The sequence below is a fragment of the Penicillium oxalicum genome, chromosome V (genome assembly GCF_001723175.1).
Source record: "Penicillium oxalicum strain HP7-1 chromosome V, whole genome shotgun sequence".
In the NCBI taxonomy this organism is placed as follows: Eukaryota; Fungi; Ascomycota; class Eurotiomycetes; order Eurotiales; family Aspergillaceae; genus Penicillium; species Penicillium oxalicum.
This window is the reverse complement of record NC_064654.1, coordinates 395,150-417,321: the sequence shown is the minus strand read 5'-3', so window position 1 is coordinate 417,321 and position 22,172 is coordinate 395,150. Positions and strand designations below refer to the sequence as shown.

Below are 22,172 nucleotides of genomic sequence, written 5' to 3'. Positions count from 1 at the left end.
CACTCAGAGCATCATGAGGTGTATAGGTAAAACGACAGCCTGCGAATGTGGATGACGAGCCGTCAAGAGCATAGATCACGAAGAAATGGTGAAGACAGCAAAGACAAAGACCCAGATAAGTCTCCTATCCAAGCACGACCAGCCGAAGTCTCCTCCAGCTGGGCTTCTTAGTTTGACTTTTTTTTCATAGAGTGGGAAATATCACTGGCAAACAAGGTAGACCAGTAGAGGAAGTCTCCGTGTTTGTCGGCCTTCTTGTCCAGCGCTCACATGCAATAGGCGTCGTCCTCTTTCAGTTGGAAAGACGTAAAGATTCCTCTAGACCTGCAAATTGAACCCATGCTCTTTAGATTACCACTCAAAGTCACGATACCCATACTTGAGTCACTCCATGTTCCATCACCATCCCACGATGCTCTCAAGTGTATAACCCTCAACCAGGCATGCTTTCTACATATCACCATGAAACGACACTACCTAGGGCTTTCAAATAGATTAACCTTGAGAATCCATTTCTTCTCAAGTCAAGGATTAGTTTGAAGATTTTTGAAAGAAAAGATATTGTCAAAAAATGATCCGCAGCCATTGGATTCAATGGCTGACTGCCCACCCGCCCAACGCGCCCGGTCAGCGGCTCCTTTCGCTGGGACCTTCAGCTACCTAGTTTTGGGTGGTAGCTGAGGGCCCCAGAGTGGCTCAAGAGTCTTTACTACTGAGCCACCAGCCAGACGCGTTAATAGACTCGCCTGGTCCTAGATCATGAACGAGCAAACCCTTGCAGATATCAGGACTACTTGGTCCTTCTGGGCTGGAGAATGGGTTCATCCTCTTGAAACCACTTGTTTACATTTGATCATAGCCATCTCATAATTCTTAGACCTACCAAAGGATCTACCAGCATTTTAAGAAGTGTACACCATCCCACATAGAACATAACTCCATATACCATATAGTGACCAGCTTAACTTACCATCCTGGTGAATCTCCCCACCACTGACAATTTACCGGGTCTTCAGTACCGAAAAATCAAACATATTCCCTCGTCCATAAGCCTAACCTAGTATGTAGTAGAAGACACCCATGACTCCAAGCCTTAAATTCCTACCAACCTTGCCAGCTTGACGTTACATCCCTTGACAATCTATATCGACCAGATCGGCGCCGAGGGCAGTTCCACCCCTAGTTTAAAGTTTCGGCACGGTGGAGGTCACACGCTACGAATACTTGGCGCGGGCCGAAAGCCACAGCTCCTCTTCCAGCTTGGCGCTTCAATGACGGTCATCCGACCAAACTCTGAGGAGGGAATGACATGGACCAAAGTCGTTCCAGGATCATACCAGACTGTCGCAAGGAAAGTCAAAGAGCCCCACGGGGACCTGGTCCACTCGAGGACGTACGGGGGTGTGTCTTGTGTGCAGAGAATCTTAGACAGATGGAGGGATGTGGCGCTGATGCAAGCTAGAGTGACCAGTCTATGCCTATGAGAATGTCTACCGACGGCTTAGTAGGTGTTGGTGTTTGTACAATATCGACCTTGGCACATCGATTGCAGACTTGCCCGGACTTAATGCAAAACCGATCGCGAATAGGCGCATTGGCCGGGGGAACACGCTTCAGGGCTGAATATTGTTCATATCCTGGTTCATGAATTTCATTCGGTTGAATTGACCATAGCCTATCCAAAGCGCCCAGTAAATGAGTGATGCAGAATGGACTTGTCCAGACGACCATGTCCAACAACTGTCCCCCGTAATCAAATCATGAGAAAAACAGAATGGCGGACCAATTTTAAGAGAAGACGGAATGCACAAATGGTATCACATCAAAACAATGATTAAATAGAGAATACAGCCCCCGCCCACCATTGATGTTTATTTGCAGCTTCGCCGGACAGAGTAAACCCCCAGGCCACGTCGGCCAACAACCCGCTTCAGGGTCGGAACCACGCCGTCGTCCCCAAAGTCCAAATCATCCAAATTGAGATGTTTGCGGTAACTCCACAGGCGGTAGAGTTGAAGATCTGGCGTACGAGGAGTTCCTGTAGCGGTGTACTCGTCCAGGAAATTTGCCGACGTCGGCGCGACAAGGTAAACCGGCGAGATGGTCCCACATGGCGGTACCGCCTGGTCCAGACGTCGAATAAGCTCTAGGCCCGAAATACCCATCAGATCGAGAGTGGCGATCGCAGGTGTGGAACTATTCCCAGCACCGAGCAGCCAGTGCGGAGGGGAATATGTCTTCCACCAGAATACCGACGTATCTGGGTTCGACTTGACACCCTGTGAAGCGGTGTTGGTGGAGATGATGTCGCGCATGGCCAGCTGGGCAGGGACGATACCCCCTTGATGATAGACGCCCATGAGGAAGCCCATGGCTACGTTGAAGATGATCCAAGCTGCGAGGAAAATGCGCGACCGCCGGATCCGAATGCAGCTGAGGATGAGAGGGACGCACGGGATGAGGAAGCGTGGTTCTTGGTGGGGGAAAATAGAGAGGAGGAGGGTTGCGGAGAGGGCGGAGGTTGCCCGCACATTGCGCAACCACTTCGGAATAGATGGTTTGCGGAAGATGGAGAGAATCATGACGATGTAGGCTGGTCCAAGCAGCTGAATGAGGTTCACTGTGAAATGCTGGTGGCGTGGATGGAGGCCGTGGTTAGCGAGGTTGGAGGTATCGGAGTTGTAGAGAAGGTTGTTCAATGGTGTGATGACGGGATGGCGCACGCCAGCGAGGAAGGAAAAGGACGGGCGGTAGAAGATTGTGTCGTCGGTGATTGCGATCAGAGTGAAGAAGATGCCGAATCCAACAATAGCGAGAAGCGAGCTTGGTCTAGTTCGAAGGTTAGGACGAGGTCTTGAGACGTTGTACGGGCTCTTTGGCAAAGACTGAAGAGGGACACTCACTTGCGCCTGAAGTATGGCAACAATTGCAGACCAGGAATGAGTAAGAACGCGGGGAAAGTGATGCGATTGAAAATTCCGACCACAATGATGAAGGAAAACACGGCATACGAGAAGTAAGAAGAGCGTTGCTAGAGGGGTGGTATCTGGTCAGCCATAGCCCCGTAGAATCTCGGATGATGTCTACTCAAATCGCCCAACGGGATTCTCTTCTCCGATAGCGACGGTAACGGCACGGACCTTGTTCTCGAGTATGCGGCGAATTAAAACCAAGCTCCAGGCGACCAATAAGGTTTCCAGAGAGTTGGAGAAAGTGTGCGTCTGATATGTCCAGGTGACATATGACGAGGCCACCAGGACAACTGTTGCGCGACGGTCGCGCGGGGATGGCACCAACTCATACACAGCCCAGTCCTCAAGTACAAAACTCAGCAGGAACATGCCACCACGCAAAGTGTAGTACACCAGTTGAGGGGGTGGACTGCCACCACCCGTTTCCGTGTAGAACCATTTCATCAGGCTCATGGGAACCTCGTAGATCAGCCATATCGGGAACACGCTTCTTATGGGATGTTCGGCGGTGAACTCCCAAGGAAGCTTGGAGGGGTAGCCGAGGACCCGACCTAGAAGCGAAAGAGACAGTTAGACATTTTCAAATCTGATGGGACTATTGATCCAAAGGCAAGGCCAAGATGATGTGGTGCTCCTTCCAGCGGCGTGTGCGGAATTGTGCGCCCGAGAAAGAATCGCAAATTTGCGGCTGTTCGTAATCGCTGGGGTACCTTATACTGGGGAAATCCCTGCGCATGCTCCTCAGACCGTATGCGACCTTGAGTTTTGAACGTACCAGCATAAACCTCGGGGCCCTGGAAATTCTCATCAGGATGTAGATAGCTGGGCGAGAGCGCAAAGTAAACACGAATCACCAGCAGCAGCAGGTAAGTCCGTCTCCACATGGTTCAGGAACAGAACATGACAGGTTGGCAGGAAGGCGAAAACAAAATTGGCAGAGCACAACCAGCCCAAAGTAAGTCTCTTTTTGCGAGATTCGATCGGGACCAGAGAGGTTTCAAAGTAAATTGCAAGCGACGCGTAGAAGTTGACGATGATATCACTAGCGCGATCGAACGGCAGAATAATCCTTATCGCCGAAGGCAAAGAGAGCGGACTGGATGGTCAGAATAGTATAGTGGACAACTAGCCGTAAACAAAAATCGAGGACCTGGCTTGGTTATCAACAACGGTGTCTTGAATGTAGTTTTGAATTTGAAAGGATAAAAGATGGAACAGGTTTAATGGCCAGTGATTATTTGCTCGCTTGAACCTTGTTCAAGACATGAGCTGTCTGGTGTGATAGTTCAGAAATGCACAGGTGAAGGACGCAGGACCTTTGGCCTAGTCCTACTGTGACCGTCGATAGGAACGTTAACTTCCCTAGATCAGAACACATAGACCATGCTGGATTCATCGGTGGTCATTTCGCCATTTTGTTATGATGATCTTTCTGACTGCTCGCAGATGATAGTGCTCAAGTTCCTCTCATGTACTAACAAGGTTCAGTACCCAGCCTCTTCGAGGTATGGAACAAAAACCAGATATCCTCATCACAATAGTAACAGCAAGGTAGATCTCCCGACTAGAAAGGCCAGTGAACCACGTCCAAGATCTTCCTGTCAAACTTAAAGACACTAAGTTTGGTATTTATTTCTCCTGGGTTTTTGGTCTCTTTTTTTTTTCGTTAATAGATAAACATAGAATTCTCTTCTGTTTGATTGCCTCTGCTACTAGACCTAGTGTAGTCCCCGGGGCTTCCAGTTTGATATTCATGTGGCTGAGTGATCGCGTAACCGCCAAAAACTGACTAGAGCGATATCGTCACCTTCTCAACATATCAGTTCCCCCACCCACTCTCTCTTTCTTCCAACTCTTCCTTCTTCACCACTGATTCCTCTGACTTTTGTTCCTACCACAGCCAAGTGAGTAATTCATAAACTCTTCGTGTTCCTTCCCGCACTTCCTTTGACCGCTCGGGTTGACTCCGCGCTCTCTCCGCTCTCCGCTCTTGTGCCGCCGCCACCAACTTCACCCGCTGACATCTTGTGGTCATCTTTTTCACAGAGCTCCAGTCCTCTCCACCACACCCTCAACCTCACCAAAACAGTCAACATGTCTTCTCAAATCACCTTGACTAGCAGCGATGGTGTTGATATCACCCTTGGTAAGCCATATCATCTGCGCGCGCTGTGTCTCGCCGCCCACGTCGGACTTACCCCCCCGCCGCTACCTTCGCTGCTGTCGCTAACCCAGAAGTTTAGACCGCGCTGTTGCTGAGCGCTCGATCCTGATCAAGAACATGCTTGAGGACCTCGGTGACTGCGGCGAGGCCATTCCCATCCCCAACGTAGGTGACCCTCTTTGTTCACCCCGGCTTGAACAGCTGGCGCCTCCAAGCCATGTCAACGTGATGAAGCATCTCCGCTCACTTCATCTTTCATAGGTCAACGAGGCCGTTCTTAAGAAGGTTATTGAGTGGTGCGAGCACCACAAGAACGACCCCGTTACCGCTGCCGACGATGATGACAACCGCCGCAAGACCACCGACATCGACGAGTGGGATCAGAAGTTCATGCAGGTTGACCAGGAGATGCTGTTCGAGATCATTCTCGTAAGTGATTTGAACATCGCTGTACCAGGCATAGCACATGGTGCTTGTTTCATCCAGCCTAGACAATCAGGCTGGCTTACTTTGAACAAGTTCGCTGACTCTTATCATTCAACAGGCGGCCAACTACCTCGACATCAAGGCCCTCCTTGACGTCGGCTGCAAGACCGTCGCAAACATGATCAAGGGCAAGTCTCCTGAGGAGATCCGGAAGACTTTCAACATCCAGAATGACTTCACGCCCGAGGAGGAGGACCAGATTCGTCGTGAGAACGAGTGGGCCGAGGAGTAAGTCCAATCTGAATCATCCTTCCCATGAACCTCGATGCTCCAAAGCCAAGCGCTTTGTGTCTGACTTTTTTTTCTAATAATGTCTCTTTTTCTTCTTACAGCCGTTAAAAAATTGCACCGAATCACCTCCTCGGTCTGCCACATTCTGCTTTTGACAGATGCGGATGCATTTCCTTTTTTTTTGCTACCTCCTCTGAAAAGGAGGCGCTTATCATGAGTTTTGGCTTCTCTCTATGCTAAATAATGAACAATACCACATACCCCCAATTTCACTGTTCACATCAGGCTTTGCAAAATATGTTTAATTCGGCTGTTCCCCGATTTAGTTTCCCCTTGGTTCCTAGACTCGATTCCTGTTCTCTGTGAGACAGGGATCTCTTTCTAGGCTAGGTATGCCTTCTGAAGACTTGTTGATGTTTTGCTTGAGGGCAGTTCGTCCGTCGTGACTGTTTCACCCACATCCTTTTGTAAAATCAACTGTCACCTTTCAACCTCTTCCGCATGGGCCATCAGAGCTCGTCTACTTAATACCTCCAATATCTTCGCTTACGGCCGTTACCCGGGAAGAGAACTGGGGCTTCATTTCCAAAGGTTCGGGGAAGCGCCGTGCTAACTCGGTCCATTACCTCAATTAGACTCGCTCATCTCGTGTAATAGGTACAAAGTAAACCCGTCCATCCTGCTACCACTCCTATCCGTCCGGGACCTATGTCTAGCAGAGTACCTCAGATGGATTTGGAGGTAGATCTCCATCCCAGGAGGAACCATGAGACCGTTGGAATGGGGTGGATGTTAATATGGATGGATGTTGTGCGCATATTTATATATTTTGAACCTCCACCTACCCAGCAGGTCAAAATCTACCAGACCCGGGCTTTCAAACTTCAGGAGCCGGCATTGCCTAGTAATTGGAAATAGTGGAGGACCGGACTGCCAAATCTTACAAATCGAACTGCCCACGCGAGTTTTGACCACGAATCTACTGTCTGCCATTATGTGGACATACCAATGGATGGTCCCTACAGCTGGAGGGAAGGACCCCGCCTCCAGTTCAATGGATGTTTCGGCTTGGCAGAGCTGCTGGAATTGAGGTAGTTTCTAAGATAGTCCGGGTACAGGTATCTGGTAGGCATAGTACTGGATTTGTGAAACTTCCAGGCTTACCTGCCCGGATCGATGCGCGTCAGCCAGACGGGGTGAGCATCCAGTTGAGGTAATCCCCCCCGGCCGTGTCTAAATATAATATCTGGTTGTGGCTATTCTAACTTTGACGCGGGCAGCCTGGTCGGGTTGAATACCGATCCTCATGGATGATTTCTACTCCAGATGGAGACTACTTGCCAGATTGAAACCTATTCATTAATAGGACCTTCGCGTCCAAGTAGGGAGAAATGACCGAAGTCCGGCAGGAACCTGATCCCCGCCAGTGTGCATTCCATCAGAAACAATTGGCATAGAGCGGTGCAAATTGAAGTCCACGCATCGTAGATGATGCGTAAAATGAGACCTGCTACGGCGTTTTCACCGTGACATGTTTTGTCATCAGCCTGGATGCGAGGCTAGCAGGGAACATTGGTGCCCTTCTCTACAGTGCGTTCTTGGGGGAGTAAAAGCGCAAGAGACGTCTTGAGAACTCTCATCAGTGTTGTCGTAGAGGACGATTGATACGTCAATTCAATTCCATCATATTTTTGTAGTAGGAAAACAAAACCCTCGCCATCAGCCCAACCTTCGAACCGGGTCATATGCCCGCTACCCTCTTCACACCACGCTTTCCGCGCGCCTCGCAAAAAGAAGCCAACCGCATTGATCATTCGGTTGAATCAACTGTCGCCGTCGAAGGACGGCCAATAAGAAAAGACTCGAGAATGGTCGTTGCTTCCAAAGTCGGGATACAAGACTGAAAAAGAAACGAACGAGCGACACGCGATTTTTACATCCGGGCCGGCTGATGCATTGTACTCGAGATGGGACAGTTGTTTGATTGAACGTAGTTCCTTGGAATAAACTAGAGCGTTCAGAGACGCGGGGGCAGAGTAGATGAGAGGGGCGGGCGAAATTGCGTCGTCAGGATATCGAAATACACAACATCGTTGGTCCGGGATTGGATTGCTGGAAGAGGACCGGGTGGGAGGTATCCGGGGCGACAAGTTTAGATACCCAGACGGGTCTTGCGCCAGTGTCGTCGCTTGGCGTTGTATCTGTACGAGAGCGAGAACTGTCAGTCACTCTGTTCTAAGAGTATGCGGGATTGCGTATGCGTCATGGCGGGGGTTGGTGCGAGGTCTTCTCATTCCAGTCGGGTCCCTCCTCGGAGAAATTTTTCATGATGATCGTGGAGAGGCGGAGAAACGTAGATATGGAGCGCGATTTACCTGATGGTGTTGCCGGTGCGCAGACGAATCCACTGAGGGATGGGGCGGTTCTGCTTCTGAGCTTTGGCAAGCTTCTGCTTGGTGCGGAAAGTCTTGTGGCTCTATATGACAGTAAAAACTCGCACGTCAGTTATTCGGTATATTTCGAGTGGTTGCGACGACGGGATTCGGGAAAAAGAGTCGACACGCGCGGCGATTCTGTATTCGGGAACGATGGTGGTGTGTACTGACCGGCATCTTGAAGGCTTGGGCGCGACAGCGAGCTTGTTTGATGGGAGAAGAGGTCGTCCTTCGGGAGGTAATTGATTTGTGTGCGGCAGGGCTTGGCTTCGCTTCGCCTCAGTCATGTGATATAGTTCAAGTGGGGCCTTAGGCAAATAAAATGAGCTCTGATGCCTCAGGTGTACAGACGGTGCTGCGGGCCTTAGGCCACCATATATCTCGGCATGGAACCGGAAATCTTTCCAACGGGGGACTTTCCGACATTTCAAGCAGAGCGCCGCGTCCTACTTCTTTCAGTGGTTGTTGGCGCGACTACCATGATACACAACAGTGAGCGCCAAATTCCATGATACTTGATTTTGTAGGATCTTAATGGACCCGGCAAGATCGCAAGATCAGTCTGATCCATGATATCATCAATATGTCTGCTAGGTCACAGTCGTGTTTGTCTGCGCAGCACGCCACTCATTTATGTATACTTTGAAATAAGTACAGTGACAAGACCATATGTCAGGCGCCAGGAGCATATACCAGTATGTACTTTTATTGATGTGATTGCCCGATGTGGTGCACAGTGCGACTGTGGCTCTCAATATTCAAAACCTCCTAGACCCGCTGCCGAAGAGAGATGGAGACGGTCCTCGTTTGGAATGGATTGCAAAAGGAACCACATTGTCAAACGAGTTCCCCCCAATAGCGGACAGATCCTCTTAGTTCATCAAATGGGAGGACAGTCCACCGCGGCAGCATCCAATCTCAACTGTCAGATTCTATCCATGTCCATCGGGGTTACGGTACGTATTTTCGCCGACTCCCTGACCATGTCAAACGCACGGACCCGAGCCATGCTTTTGTTCCTCGCTCGCGGTGTTGTAACTGGCGGGTCTCGCCAAAACATGTGTTTGGTGATGTCGGTGGAATCGCTCAGCCACTGTGTAGGGGATAATGCAACCTCTTTGTCGGATACAGACTCTGCCGTGGCTATTCCCCTCCTGTGGGCTGTGTGTATTAAGGGGGCGAGGATGTGTATCATATGTTGACATGAATGTCAGACGGGACACGGTGTTCGGACTTCGGGCTTAAACCGTGAGCAAAACAGGGTTGCTCACATGTATATTTGTCGCATTATTGTCCACGACATTGATGACTGCCTAGCATGAGGCTCTGTGGGCTGGGGTTGTGGCCAAGTCACGATCAGTGAGTGACACAGATCTGAGCTGCCTTGAACTTCCATTTCTGGTCGCCGCCTCTGCTTGACCCACTTGAGCATGCGTATTCGGATCGCCAAGGTGCCGGTGTTGATTGATAATTCGGTAGCTATTAGGGGTACTAGATACTACGTATCTAACAGTGGAGGTTGTGAGATACCGCACATTACACAATGTGCACGCCGACATGCTTGCGACTGTTGTGGAAGTAGGTTTCGATGAGAAGCCTGCGTTACATGATAGCTTCATTTTGCAGCAGGCATATATGTATCTATCTCGCTGAGATGACAATGCCTCGGCTAAATTACAGTAACGAAATGCCCCGGGGGTTTAGGAAAGGACTTCTTTTCTTTCGGTATTCTCGTACCAGACGTGTTGATGATGGCTTTCAATGCTATCTGCTACGGAGTCCTAAGTGGATGATATTTGCATTGGGAATTGGAAATCGTGAATCAGATGCGGGAGTATCCCAAAGCGAGCCGTCGACAGAGGACACTGGCCAGCATGCTTACCTATGTAGAACATCCTTCGTCGTAGGGAAGACTTGATAAAACATCGAGGCGTCTCGGATGATTGTGCTGGTTGCTTCCATACTGAAAGATGAGAGCCTAGGGAATAACCGGCTTACATTGCAGCAGGCTGATCCCGTCCCGACAGAGTATGCTGGTGTTGTTAGTGTCCCAGGACCTGACCTAGAGTGTTAGTGCTCGGGGGCACATATCTACGATTCCGATTAATGTATGATCTCCACCGTCCCAGGACGAAGCAGGGGTTGCGGGAGACTCTCATACCTACGCGCGGTTGAGCACGAGGGGGAAGGGACAGTGCATAATCTGACAGATCGAGTTGAGCTGAACTGTGCGACACTGCAGGCAGCGCGATTGAGTGCGATCGTGAAGTCGACCAGACTCGTTCCCATTCTTTGTTACTCCCGCAGTGCATCCATCTTGAGAGCTTCATCGAAGTCCCTCTTCCGATCTCTCGGGTCACCGACGTTATACCTTTTGAGTCATCGACACTGAAAGTTTACAGCGACACTTCAGTAGTCACTAGTCAGTACAGGAGGAAGACGGTGGGCCACCCAAAGACGCTTGGTACATGACGTGAACCACTCGTTGTCCTCCAACCAATCATAGGGGGTAGGATGATTAAGAGTCGATCGCTTAGAAGCAACTTGGAAGTCCCGTGCAGTGCATAACATTATCCGGACTTTACGGACTCCGGTCCACTTTCGCGACTTCTTCAAGCACTATGCGATGGAGTGTGACCGCCTCAGATGCACCATACATAATTAACTGGTAGGTACTCAGAAGTCCGCAATTGTCCACCTGGAGGTATTCTTGTCCGTTGGTACTGCAGGATTAGGACCCCGACTCCAGACTCCTGGCTCCCCCCCCATGAATAAGGATGAAACCCACTTGCAGTTAGCTCGCAAGCCTTTTCTGGTTCTAGGTTGCATTTTCTGGAAGTGCTTGGCAATTTTCTGGGCCTCCTTTTCCCCAATCTGGCCAGATTCGTAGTCGCTGGCCTGGCTCTGACACCACACTTAGCCTCTTTCTGGACAAGTCAGACCGTCCACACGATTTCTGCTCCTATCAGTCATTAGCGAACCGGATGGATCTCTTGCCGGTTGGAGTCGTTGTCCATGCTGTATAAAAATTTTGTCAAAAATAAAAATAAATTATCATTCAAAACGAGCCGAGCCGGAGGACATCTAGACACGATCCTCTTTTTATTTATTAGGCTCGTGCTCGTCCATCGGGGGAATTTCTCCTCTACCTCTCTGGTGTCACTCCACCCCATTCTTGGTACGGACGACTACAAGAATCGCTCCTTTCGTCGCCGGGCGCGATCTCCCCTCAACAGGTTCGCAGCTCTTGTCGGCAACTGGTCCACCCACTGACCCCTCGCCGTCTGCAAACAACCCGATCGGCTGTTCCCTTCCACCCACACCCGCTGTGCTTTCTCCGTCATTCGCCCGCCGCACTCGCATTGATCGTTTGGTTCGATCGTCATCAAGACTGCAACACTACCTGAGTACCTACGCTCACTTCTCTGACTAACAACATCATCTTACGATCTACCTTGGTTTCAACATCGCTCACACAACACCACTCTGCTCACCTTCGCGACTATATTTTTTTTCCGGCTCTCATCATCGCTTTCCCCTCTCTCATCCCCTATTCTCGGGACGTGATCAAAGTCTCCCTCCGAGCGTCTCGAACCGAGGCCCAGCTCCACTTGCAATCTAAAAATCGCCGAAGTGGATCCGACTCATCACACCCATTCCTGAGAGAAGGCCTCATCACCACCAGATTCGCGCCACCACGCGCGACATTCCTCTCTCGCCATGCAGCAACCAGAGGAGGGCGCTGCTACGTTGGAAAAGGTACCGGACGAGGTGCAAGCCGGTGAGAATGTGCGTCAGCCACAGGAAAAAGTGGCGGGGAAGAGCAACGACTCCGCTTCGACTCTGAGTGGGACGCCAAAGGACAAGGATGGAAGCAAGACGGCCCTGTCCCTCGACGACGATGCGATCTTTGCGCATTTGCCGGATCATGAGAAGGAAATCTTGAAGCGACAGTTGCACGACCCCGCTGCCAAGGTGTCCTTCCTGGGCCTCTATCGCTATGCTTCGGCGATGGATATCGCGATCTTGGTCGTCAGCGCTCTGTGTTCCATCGTTGCAGGTGCGGCACTGCCTCTGTTTACGGTAGGGTTTCTTTTCTTTTTCTTTGCTCTTGTTGGGTGGCCCGCATGTCTGAAGCTGGGGCTTTCGGCGGCGGGAACTTCTGTCCCTCGCGTCTTGTTCTGTGGCTGACCAATGATTGTGCTGTAGATCCTCTTTGGCTCCTTAACGAACGCCTTCCAGCAGATCCAGTTGAAAACAATGACCTATGATGACTTCGAACACGAGCTGGTCAAGAACGTTCTTTACTTTATTTACCTTGGTATTGGCGAATTCGTGACCGTATACATCAGCACGGTCGGATTCATCTACACCGGTGAACATGTCACACAGAAGCTTCGGGAGCACTACCTTGAAGCCATCTTGCGCCAGAACATCGCCTACTTCGATAAGCTGGGTGCTGGTGAAGTCACTACCCGCATCACCGCTGACACCAATCTGATCCAGGACGGCGTTTCGGAGAAGGTCGGACTCACCTTGACGGCCCTCGCCACCTTCGTGACGGCTTTCGTCGTCGCGTACATCAAGTATGCGCCGCTGGCGGGTATCTGCACATCGACCATCGTCGCACTTGTCCTGGTGATGGGTGGTGGATCGACCTTCATCGTGAAATTTAGCAAGCTTTCCCTGGAGAGTTATGCTGCAGGTGGAACCGTGGCCGAAGAGGTGATCAGTTCCATTCGCAACACAACCGCTTTCGGCACCCAGGATAAGCTCGCCAAGCAGTATGAGGTGCACTTGCACACTGCCGAGCGATGGGGCGTGCGGCTGCAGATGGCTCTGGGTGTTATGATCGGTGGCATGTTCGGGATCATCTTTTTAAATTACGGTCTCGGATTTTGGATGGGATCGCGGTTCCTGGTTCAAGAAAAAGTCAACGTGGGCCAGGTCCTGACCATCCTCATGTCCATCCTGATCGGTTCATTCAGTCTGAGCAATGTCGCTCCCAACACTCAAGCCTTCACCGGCGCCGTGGCTGCGGCTGCCAAGATTTTCAGTACCATTGATCGTGTCTCACCCATTGATCCCACCTCTGATGAGGGCATCATTCCCGAAAACGCTACTGGTGAAATTGAATTCCGCAACGTCAAGCACATCTATCCTTCACGACCGGAAGTCACCATCATGCAAGATGTTTCGTTGAAGTTCCCCGCAGGTAAGACTACCGCACTGGTTGGCCCCTCGGGCTCGGGCAAGTCGACCGTTGTTGGTCTCGTCGAGCGTTTCTACATGCCTGTGGGCGGTACTGTTTTCCTGGACGGCCATGATATCCAGACTGTGAACCTGCGGTGGTTGCGCCAACAGATTTCACTTGTCCAGCAGGAACCCGTGCTCTTCGGCACTACTATCTACAAGAACATCCGCTACGGTTTACTTGGCACTCGCTATGAGCATGAACCGGAGGAGCGTGTGCGTGAACTGATCGAGAACGCGGCCAAAATGGCCAACGCGCACGAATTCATCATGGGCCTTCCGGAACAATACGAAACCAATGTCGGTCAACGTGGCTTCCTCCTCTCCGGTGGCCAGAAGCAGCGTATCGCCATCGCCCGTGCTGTCGTCTCTGACCCCAAGATTTTGCTGCTGGACGAGGCTACCTCCGCCCTGGACACCAAATCAGAGGGTGTGGTGCAGGCTGCTTTGGACCGTGCTGCCGAAGGCCGTACTACTATTGTCATCGCTCACCGTCTGTCCACCATTAAGACCGCGCACAATATCGTCGTCTTTGTCAATGGCGCTATTGTGGAACAGGGCACCCATGATGATTTGATCGAGACTGCTGGACCATATTCCAAGCTTGTCGAGGCTCAGCGCATCAACGAAGAAAAGGAAGCCGACGCTCTGAACGAAGATATCCTCGAGGACGACTCCGATGATTCTTCGCTGAACAAGCAACACATTGCTCGTGTCAAGTCCGTCGCAAGTGCCTCCACCCCTCTCAAGGATGAAGAGGCCGGGGCAATGTTCCCCGAGGATATCCGTCGCCAGGATACTGGCAAGTCTGTCTCCAGCATGGTTCTCTCCAAGTCGGGCCCCGATCCAAAGGCTAAGTACTCGCTATGGACGCTGATTAAATTCATTGCCTCCTTCAATAAGGAAGAATGGAAGTATCTGATTGTCGGTTTGGTCTTCTCTTGTCTTGCAGGCGGTGGTCAGCCCACCCAGGCGTTCCTGTACGCCAAGGCCATTGGCTCTCTGTCCCTTCCCAAGTCCCAGTGGGGCAAGCTGCGTTCTGACGCCAATTTCTGGTCTCTCATGTTCTTGGTTGTTGGTATTGTCCAGTTCTTCACGTTCTCGATCAACGGAATTGCGTTTGCCTACTGCTCCGAGCGTCTCATTCACAAGGCCCGCAGCAAGGCCTTCCGATCCATGCTTCGCCAGGATATCAACTTCTTCGATCGTGAAGAGAACAGCACGGGTGCATTGACTTCATTCCTCTCGACCGAGACCAAACACCTCTCTGGCATCAGTGGATCGACCCTGGGTACAATTCTCATGACCTCAACAACCTTGATTGCGGCCATGGTCATCTCCCTGTCGTTCGGCTGGAAGCTCGCCCTGGTTTGTATCAGTGTCATTCCTGTCCTCCTTGGCTGCGGTTTCTATCGCTTCCACATGCTTGCCGCTTTCCAGGCCCGCTCCAAGAGCGCCTACGAGGGTTCCGCCAGCTATGCCTGTGAGGCTACCTCTGCCATCCGCACCGTGGCCTCACTCACCCGCGAGAACGATGTCTGGAATGTCTACCACGAGCAGCTATCTCAGCAGGCCCGCGTCAGCTTGAAATCCGTCATCCGATCATCTGTTCTGTATGCTGCGTCTCAGGCGCTGGTCTTCTTTTGTGTCGCGCTCGGCTTTTGGTACGGTGGTACGCTGTTGGGCAAGGGCGAGTATGATACGTTCCGATTCTTCGTCTGCTTCAGTGAGATTCTGTTTGGAGCTCAATCGGCCGGTACCGTGTTCTCTTTCTCACCCGACATGGGCAAAGCCAAGAACGCCGCGTATGAGTTCCGCAAGCTGTTCGATCGCCGTCCTACCATCGACACCTGGTCTGAGGAGGGCGCCGTTGTTGACCATGTTGAGGGAACCATTGAGTTCCGCGACGTGCACTTCCGCTACCCGACTCGCCCGGAACAACCCGTCCTTCGGGGCCTGAACCTGAGCGTCAAGCCCGGTCAGTACATTGCACTGGTTGGACCCAGTGGCTGTGGAAAGAGTACGACGATTGCCTTGTTGGAGCGTTTCTATGACGCCCTCTCCGGTGGAGTCTTTGTGGATGGACACAACATCGCGGATCTGAACATCAATTCGTACCGTAGCCATCTCGCCCTCGTCAGTCAAGAACCCACTCTTTACCAAGGCACGATCAAGGACAACATTCTGCTCGGTATCGCCGAAGACGACATCGCAGAGGACCTCCTCGTCAAGGCCTGCAAGGAAGCCAACATTTACGACTTTATCATGTCTCTGCCCGAGGGATTCAACACCGTCGTGGGTTCCAAGGGTGGCATGTTGTCTGGTGGTCAGAAGCAGCGTGTCGCTATTGCCCGCGCTTTGCTCCGTAATCCCAAGATTCTTCTGCTCGACGAAGCCACCTCCGCACTGGACTCTGAATCCGAGAAGGTCGTCCAGGCCGCCCTCGATGCTGCGGCCAAGGGTCGCACCACCGTTGCCGTTGCTCATCGTCTGAGCACTATTCAGAAGGCGGACATCATTTATGTCTTCGACCAGGGCAGGATTGTCGAGAGCGGCACGCACACCGAGCTCCTGCGAAACAAGGGCCGCTACTACGAGCTAGTCAACTTGCAGAGTCTGGGTAAGACCCATTAAACCAAAATTTGCTCTTACTCTTGCTTCGCTGTTTTACCCCCCTGCATATCTTACCGCCTATATACCTTACTTTCTCTTCGCCTTCCTGTCTATACTTACTATTTTCCCTGTCCCCTTTCCGTGTCCCTTAAGGGTTGTCCAAATTTCTCATACCCTATTCAAGGCTAATCACCTCTTTTTCATTCATCTTGATCTGTTACCATTCACGTCGGTTGGGTTGTTTCCTGCTCCCTCTCCTCTCGCCCCCATTCTTCGCTCTTGAGATACTTCTATCCCCGTGAACCTCTCATCTCTGACAGCCGTCTTTTATTCTCTCCTATCCGGGCGCTGCATACCTGAACGCGCCTTAATTCTCTTGATTTTTGCCGACGATAGATTTTTTTGGGGATGGGTTTGACCGAAATCAAAATCTTGTCCTCTTCAATGTTGATAAATTATCTATATACATAAGATGTGTTGTGAATAGAAGGTACTTTCTATCTTTCTACATCGATTACTGAATGAACTTATAGGATGTAATCTTCTATAGTAGTTAGTGGTATCGTCAACCCATGAGTACACACCCAAACCATAAAACGCCTTGCTCAAGTAGAAGAGAAGAGGGAAGAGAAAAAAAAAGCACGGAGAAAAAATCACTCCACAAAACAAAACCGAAAGCGAGCATGCAAAAAGATCAAAAGGACCAAAACTCAATCTTCCTCGTGCACTCCAAACTCTTTCTGCACATCAACATGTCGAACACCACGTGCGTCGGCAATAAGACCCATCAGACCTTGTGCAATGTCCTTGATCTCGTTGTATTCATGTAACAGACGGATGTGCCTTTTAACGGTCTCGGAAGGATCATTTCTGGCCGGTGTTAGCTTTGACTTTGTGCTCGAGGTCTGCGACACTATCATCCCAAATGATCCTGTCTTGCCTCCTGGTATCTCAGCCTTCTTTCTGAAGGATCGCAACGTCCCTGTCTTGTCGGAGGGGTTGATCTAATTCAATGGGTTCAAGCCAATGGCTCTGATCTTTACTCACTTCAGACTCGGTCTGAGCTGGGCTATCTCAGCTTCTAACTCTGCTTGCTGCGCCTGTAGATCAGAGATTGATCTGCGAAGGGCTTTCTGATCGAGTTGAAGAAGCGGCTGGTCAGTCTCTACGCTATGGCCCAATGACGGTCTGGTGGATGGACAGTCCTACCAGACGCTTGTCGGCTGCTGGCTCGGCCATAGTAGCTTCGACGTTTGAGTGATGAATATTTTGCAAACTGTCCAGATGATCAGGAGAATCCCTTTCTGCCTTTTGTCTTTTGCCTTTGGGGGTTTTTTTCCTCAGTCGAGGAGTATCACCTGCAACCCAAGGTCACTATCGTGATATCGAGCGAGCTGAGTTTAGTTCCAGGCTCAACCCGTTCTAGAAAGTGGGTCTCGATCGTTGCGGGTGGCTCTGATAAGGTCACGTGTATAACGGTGACTGGAGGTCAACTGAAGACTTCTGAATATGTAAGAAAGTACCTGACGCGTACTACTGTACGACAAATATGCCACAAATTCTGGGAATCAAAACGTGTTGCTTCCCCATGATCTTTGGAACTACTGTAGGGGGCTCGAAGAAAGGTTTCCGGTGCTGTCAGGTACTCATGGTGATTGATTACAGTTGCTGTGTTAATTAAATCTAATACCCTCTTCTACCTAGTAACAGACTACAACGTGTACATGAGTACATTCAGTAATTACCAACGATATGGCTGCGACCAAGTACCTCCTGTGTACCTGACTTTTCTCCGGTGGGTAATCGGATGCGGCGGAGTGGCAGCAGATCGTCGGCCGGATGTCAGGCAGCTGACCCGGTTTCGCCTTTCCGCAGTGAACGGACCCCAGAGACTCCGATCAGAAACCCCTTGGATTCTCCCTGTTAAACCGCCCTCCTCCATCCTCTGGCTCTCCAGCCTTCGCTGTCCCGCATCTTCCGTCATCGCCGTGTCTCTCTCTCACACGCGCCACAATGACCCTCTTGCGACAGGGTTCCCTCTGGGGCCTGGTGTTGCTTGCTGGTCTGGCCCTCGCTCATGGCGGCCATGATCATGTCCCCGAGGGCGAGGCGATCTCGCTGGAGCCGATTGTATGTTGATATGATACCTTGATGTGGTGACTCCTTCTTTTGTCTTTCCTGTTTGATCCTTTTTGAAAGAGGCTTTCGGATCTGGGAATTCAGCTACGGTCGCATGGACAAGGCGGTTTGGATACGAATGATTATGCTAATGATCCTCTGGTCTGTGTAGGATTCCACCCTCTGGACCCATATGATTCTTATGGGCACTGCATTCGGAATCATCTTTCCCCTGGGTATGGTTCTTGGGGTATGTTTGTGCAAAAAGGGGACTGTTCAAACCTCTGGCCGGACTTTTCTTCTGACTCTTCGATTTTACTCGACTCGTACAGATTGTCCGCTCGCGCTGGCACGTCCCCGTTCAAATTGTCGGCACCATTATCGCCGTGCTAGCATACTTCCTCGGCCACGCTCACAAGGGTCGACAGTTTGGCAAAAATGCACACGCCTCGTTCGCGAATTGGTTGATGCTGCTCCTGATCGCGCAGATCGTCCTGGGCTTCTACTTGAAATTGCACCTTGAAAAGGCCGGACAGGCTCGAATTCGATGGATCTTCGTTCTGGCGCACGGCGTCATCGGCAAGATCATGCCCATTGTCAGCTGGACGCAGATGCTCTTCGGTGGTATTGCCGCGCTCGGCTTCTGCCAAGGTGATCACATGGGCCAGTGTTTGGCGCACTTCATCATGGGCAGCGCATTCATCGCGTATGGTATCTGCCTGACCATTCTTCTTCTTGTCGGCCAGTACTGGTTGCGGCGAACCGGCCGGAGTCAAGAATTCTTCGATTCGCTCATCATCGCCGCATGGGGCTGTGTCAATACCTTTACCGAGCATCGCTGGGGCGGACCATGGGTTCACAATGATCTGCAACACACGACGATGGGTATTGTCTGGTGGTGCGCCGGTCTTTTGGGCATGTGGTTGAGCTGGAGCCGGAATGGTCGGCCCAAGCGGAACTTGATTCCCGCCATCGTCATCGGTCTGACCGGATATGCCATGTCCGCGCATACTCAGACCTTGATGATCAGCACCATGGTCCACAGTATCTTCGGATACACGCTGATGGCAGCGGCCCTGACGCGCATCATTGAAATCTCCTTCGTCCTGCGCGACAAGGACAATGTCAGCATGAGCGGAGTCGATCCGAATAGCTTCCAGTATCTGACTCCATTCCTGCTGTACGCGTCCGGATTCTTGTTCATGGGTGCTACGGAGGAGCAGATGCAACTGCTGAGCCAGGCGGGCATCATGCACGTCTCCTACATCCTGATTCTCTTTAGCATTGCCTTTATTCTCTTCCTCTGTAAGTGTCTTCTTTTCTCATCTCTTCCCCCCACCCCCTCCCCAAAATTGCCACCCCAATGGCCCTGGCTCACGAGTTCTAACCATCTTCAGTTGTTAACATCCTTCTCCACATTTACGCCGTTCACGCGTGGCCTGAAGGCGCGCCTGAAGAAGACGAATTGGACGGCCCCAAATACGCCAGTCCCAACGGTGGCTACATGAATGGGCGCACTCGTGCACGTACCGCCGACGCTCAGCGCATCTCCGACGCCGAGGCCTTTGAGCTGGAGGGCCTCATGAGCGACGATGACGATGAGGCCGGAACATCCATGCGTCCCAAAAAGACAGCCGACGAGGAAATGGGTGCCAAAGAAGCTTCTCGCGCATAGAGGGGCGATTTGAACGCGACTAACTCACGTTGCAACGATGCACTTGAAAAGCAAAAAAAAATGACTCAAGGCTAGGGGTTCATCTTGTGTCGGCGTCTCCTCATGTGGTATAAGCTACGGGCTACCTCATTTGCATGGTTTCTCTCAGGCGTTTTTGGGATAAATTAGATTGGTGCCGCTAATTACCGGGCACTGATCACTGATCATTTCGTATATTTACTTGCTCAAAATGAACATACTTATATTTGTGGGGTTTTTTTTTCTTTCTCTTTTCCTTTCTTTTCTCAGAAAAAAAAAGGGTTGAATCGAAGATCGGGCGTTTTTATAGATAGTCCCTTTTTTGGGGGAAGAAAAGACTACATAACTCCTACGTAGGTCACAAGCTGTCAGAGATCACTCTGTTTCAAAAAGTCCACTTTGCTCTGCTACCGCCCCTGGAGATCAATGATCGGTATTCTGTAGGTAGTCTATCTACGTCCTCTCGAGTGCTTCTGTGACTAATGGCAAATGCTACGTAGGAGAAACCCAGGATCGGTAGACCTTGGGTACATAAGGTCGATCTATTTGAGAAGTGCGATGCGTGTAATGATATTGTACAGAAAATTCGTCTAGATAGTAAGAAATTCGTCACCTGCATGCTTCGAAACCCTGAGTCTGCCTGCGCCCCCACCCTACGCCGCCGATCCGGAAACCCAATTCTTCCAATCCTGTCATCCCTCACAGCCCGGGATTCACACCCATATTCACAGCAGAGTTAACTGGTGCGTTATGAGGAGCGGGATGACTCGCAAGATTGGTGACTGTCGTCGGAGTCATGATAATCGGATTGGCCACGGGCGGTACTGCAGCGAGCGAGCCAACGTCCATCTCGGGAGGAAAGAATGGATGCAGTGGGTAGATGGGTCCAGCCAGCTTGTCTCCGTCGAAAAGCAGCATATTCTGAAGCGGATGCTCGCGGGCAGAGAGAACGTTGATAACGTCCTGAGCCAGTGCACCACCGACGAATGCTGCGACGGGACTGAGCTCGCAGCCCAGATTTTGAAGGAATTGGCGCAGGAAGGCAGAGTCGAGAGTAGCAAGATCCAATTTCAATTCTTGGTGGCTTTCCCTAGCCAGTCTTGTAAAGAGCTCGAGATCTTGATGCGCAAAGCTGGGCCGTCTGCCGCCTGAGAGCTTTTCAAATTCCCACAATGCGCGGAGACAGCTGAGGAGCGGGGTGACTTGTTTTCGGCGTCGCACGTTGTTGGTGTATTCTTCGGGCAGAGGGGATGTGTTGGCAAGCTGAAGGGGAGAGTAAATCTCGCGCTTTGTAACCAATTCGATGACTTTGTCCTTGGTGCCGCTCTTCTCGCTCTTCTCACCCTCGGTCTTTGCGGTCACGCTGACCACACTTCTTGTCAGCGTTTCCTGCTGCCGTGTCGGGGCGTTTGACTTTTCCCGCTCGATCACAAAATCGTGCGAGATCAGGTCGGCAAAGACATAGCCGTAGAACCCGTGCAGACCGGCTGCGTAAAAAGGTCGGTTAGCGATGCGACAAGCGGCGTTGATCGTCGTGTAGGAAGCGAAATCGAGCTCAGTTGCAATTGTGACGTCGAATTGGCTGAAGAATTCGGGTTGTTTGCTGCGAATGTCTGCTGTGTCGACATGAAGCTTGACTCGAGGGTTCATTCGGTGAATCTGGGGACCAGCAACCTCGGCACGCTGTAGTGCGACATTAGCCAGAGATGCGGATGGCGGGAGCAAGTCCACGGAGAGCACGGAGCTTCTAGTACATTTTTCCCTTGCTTAATAACATCTTCATTCTTACATGCCTCTTCCAGGAAGAAGGATGCATCCAAGTCGGCCTCGGAAACGGGCTCATGATCGATAATCGTGAGGGAGCCAATGCCGGCTAGGACCAAGTTCTTTGCGACCTCGTTGGCAAGCGCCTTGACGGTGATCAAAAGAATATTCGCGGATCGAATTCTGGTGAGCAGACTTGATTAGAAAACGCGCCGTCCGGTAGTATTGGGGATTCTGAGACTGACTTCTCTTGTGCTTGCACACCCCAGAGTCGGATCTGCCGGTCATAGAGCGCGATCTCATCTAAGATCAGGATCGGGTAAGCGTTCATGTCTCTGGATCCCTGCACCAGAGACCTTTGGATTCTCATAGAGAAACTCTCACCTGCACTGATGGCGTTTCCATTCTCCACTTCTGCCATTTTGAGGATAATTTGCGGGGAG

The 22,172-nt window shown here is 51.2% G+C and overlaps 7 protein-coding genes across 7 annotated transcripts; 3 read left to right on the top strand and 4 right to left on the bottom strand.

Annotated features, from left to right (window-relative positions):
• Positions 1-1,871: 1,871 nt before the first annotated feature.
• Positions 1,872-3,856, bottom strand: POX_e06278 (GPI mannosyltransferase 4; the record flags this gene model as incomplete). The annotated part of the gene is made up of 4 exons (XM_050115102.1): positions 1,872-2,829; positions 2,904-3,031; positions 3,141-3,523; positions 3,748-3,856. The coding sequence occupies 4 exons, from the start codon at positions 3,854-3,856 to the stop codon at positions 1,872-1,874; spliced, it is 1,578 nt and encodes a 525-aa protein (XP_049967562.1).
• A 1,210-nt stretch (positions 3,857-5,066) lies between these two features.
• POX_e06277 (E3 ubiquitin ligase complex SCF subunit sconC) lies at positions 5,067-5,854 on the top strand (the record flags this gene model as incomplete). The annotated part of the gene is made up of 4 exons (XM_050115101.1): positions 5,067-5,118; positions 5,216-5,301; positions 5,398-5,565; positions 5,681-5,854. The coding sequence occupies 4 exons, from the start codon at positions 5,067-5,069 to the stop codon at positions 5,852-5,854; spliced, it is 480 nt and encodes a 159-aa protein (XP_049967561.1).
• Positions 5,855-8,005: 2,151 nt separating this feature from the next.
• Positions 8,006-8,465, bottom strand: POX_e06276 (60S ribosomal protein L39; the record flags this gene model as incomplete). Its single annotated transcript, XM_050115100.1, has 3 exons — positions 8,006-8,054; positions 8,229-8,329; positions 8,460-8,465. 3 exons carry the CDS (start codon positions 8,463-8,465, stop codon positions 8,006-8,008), a joined length of 156 nt encoding a protein of 51 aa, XP_049967560.1.
• A 3,543-nt stretch (positions 8,466-12,008) lies between these two features.
• POX_e06275 (ABC multidrug transporter mdr1) lies at positions 12,009-16,175 on the top strand (the record flags this gene model as incomplete). Its single annotated transcript, XM_050115099.1, has 2 exons — positions 12,009-12,371; positions 12,498-16,175. 2 exons carry the CDS (start codon positions 12,009-12,011, stop codon positions 16,173-16,175), a joined length of 4,041 nt encoding a protein of 1,346 aa, XP_049967559.1.
• A 689-nt stretch (positions 16,176-16,864) lies between these two features.
• Positions 16,865-17,393, bottom strand: POX_e06274 (DNA repair protein SWI5; the record flags this gene model as incomplete). The annotated part of the gene is made up of 3 exons (XM_050115098.1): positions 16,865-17,024; positions 17,202-17,308; positions 17,364-17,393. 3 exons carry the CDS (start codon positions 17,391-17,393, stop codon positions 16,865-16,867), a joined length of 297 nt encoding a protein of 98 aa, XP_049967558.1.
• A 774-nt stretch (positions 17,394-18,167) lies between these two features.
• Positions 18,168-19,947, top strand: POX_e06273 (Protein YTP1; the record flags this gene model as incomplete). Its single annotated transcript, XM_050115097.1, has 4 exons — positions 18,168-18,284; positions 18,445-18,522; positions 18,605-19,577; positions 19,670-19,947. The coding sequence occupies 4 exons, from the start codon at positions 18,168-18,170 to the stop codon at positions 19,945-19,947; spliced, it is 1,446 nt and encodes a 481-aa protein (XP_049967557.1).
• A 717-nt stretch (positions 19,948-20,664) lies between these two features.
• POX_e06272 (DNA damage tolerance protein rad31) lies at positions 20,665-22,150 on the bottom strand (the record flags this gene model as incomplete). Its single annotated transcript, XM_050115096.1, has 3 exons — positions 20,665-21,648; positions 21,720-21,912; positions 21,975-22,150. The coding sequence occupies 3 exons, from the start codon at positions 22,148-22,150 to the stop codon at positions 20,665-20,667; spliced, it is 1,353 nt and encodes a 450-aa protein (XP_049967556.1).
• Between the last annotated feature and the right edge of the window lie 22 nt (positions 22,151-22,172).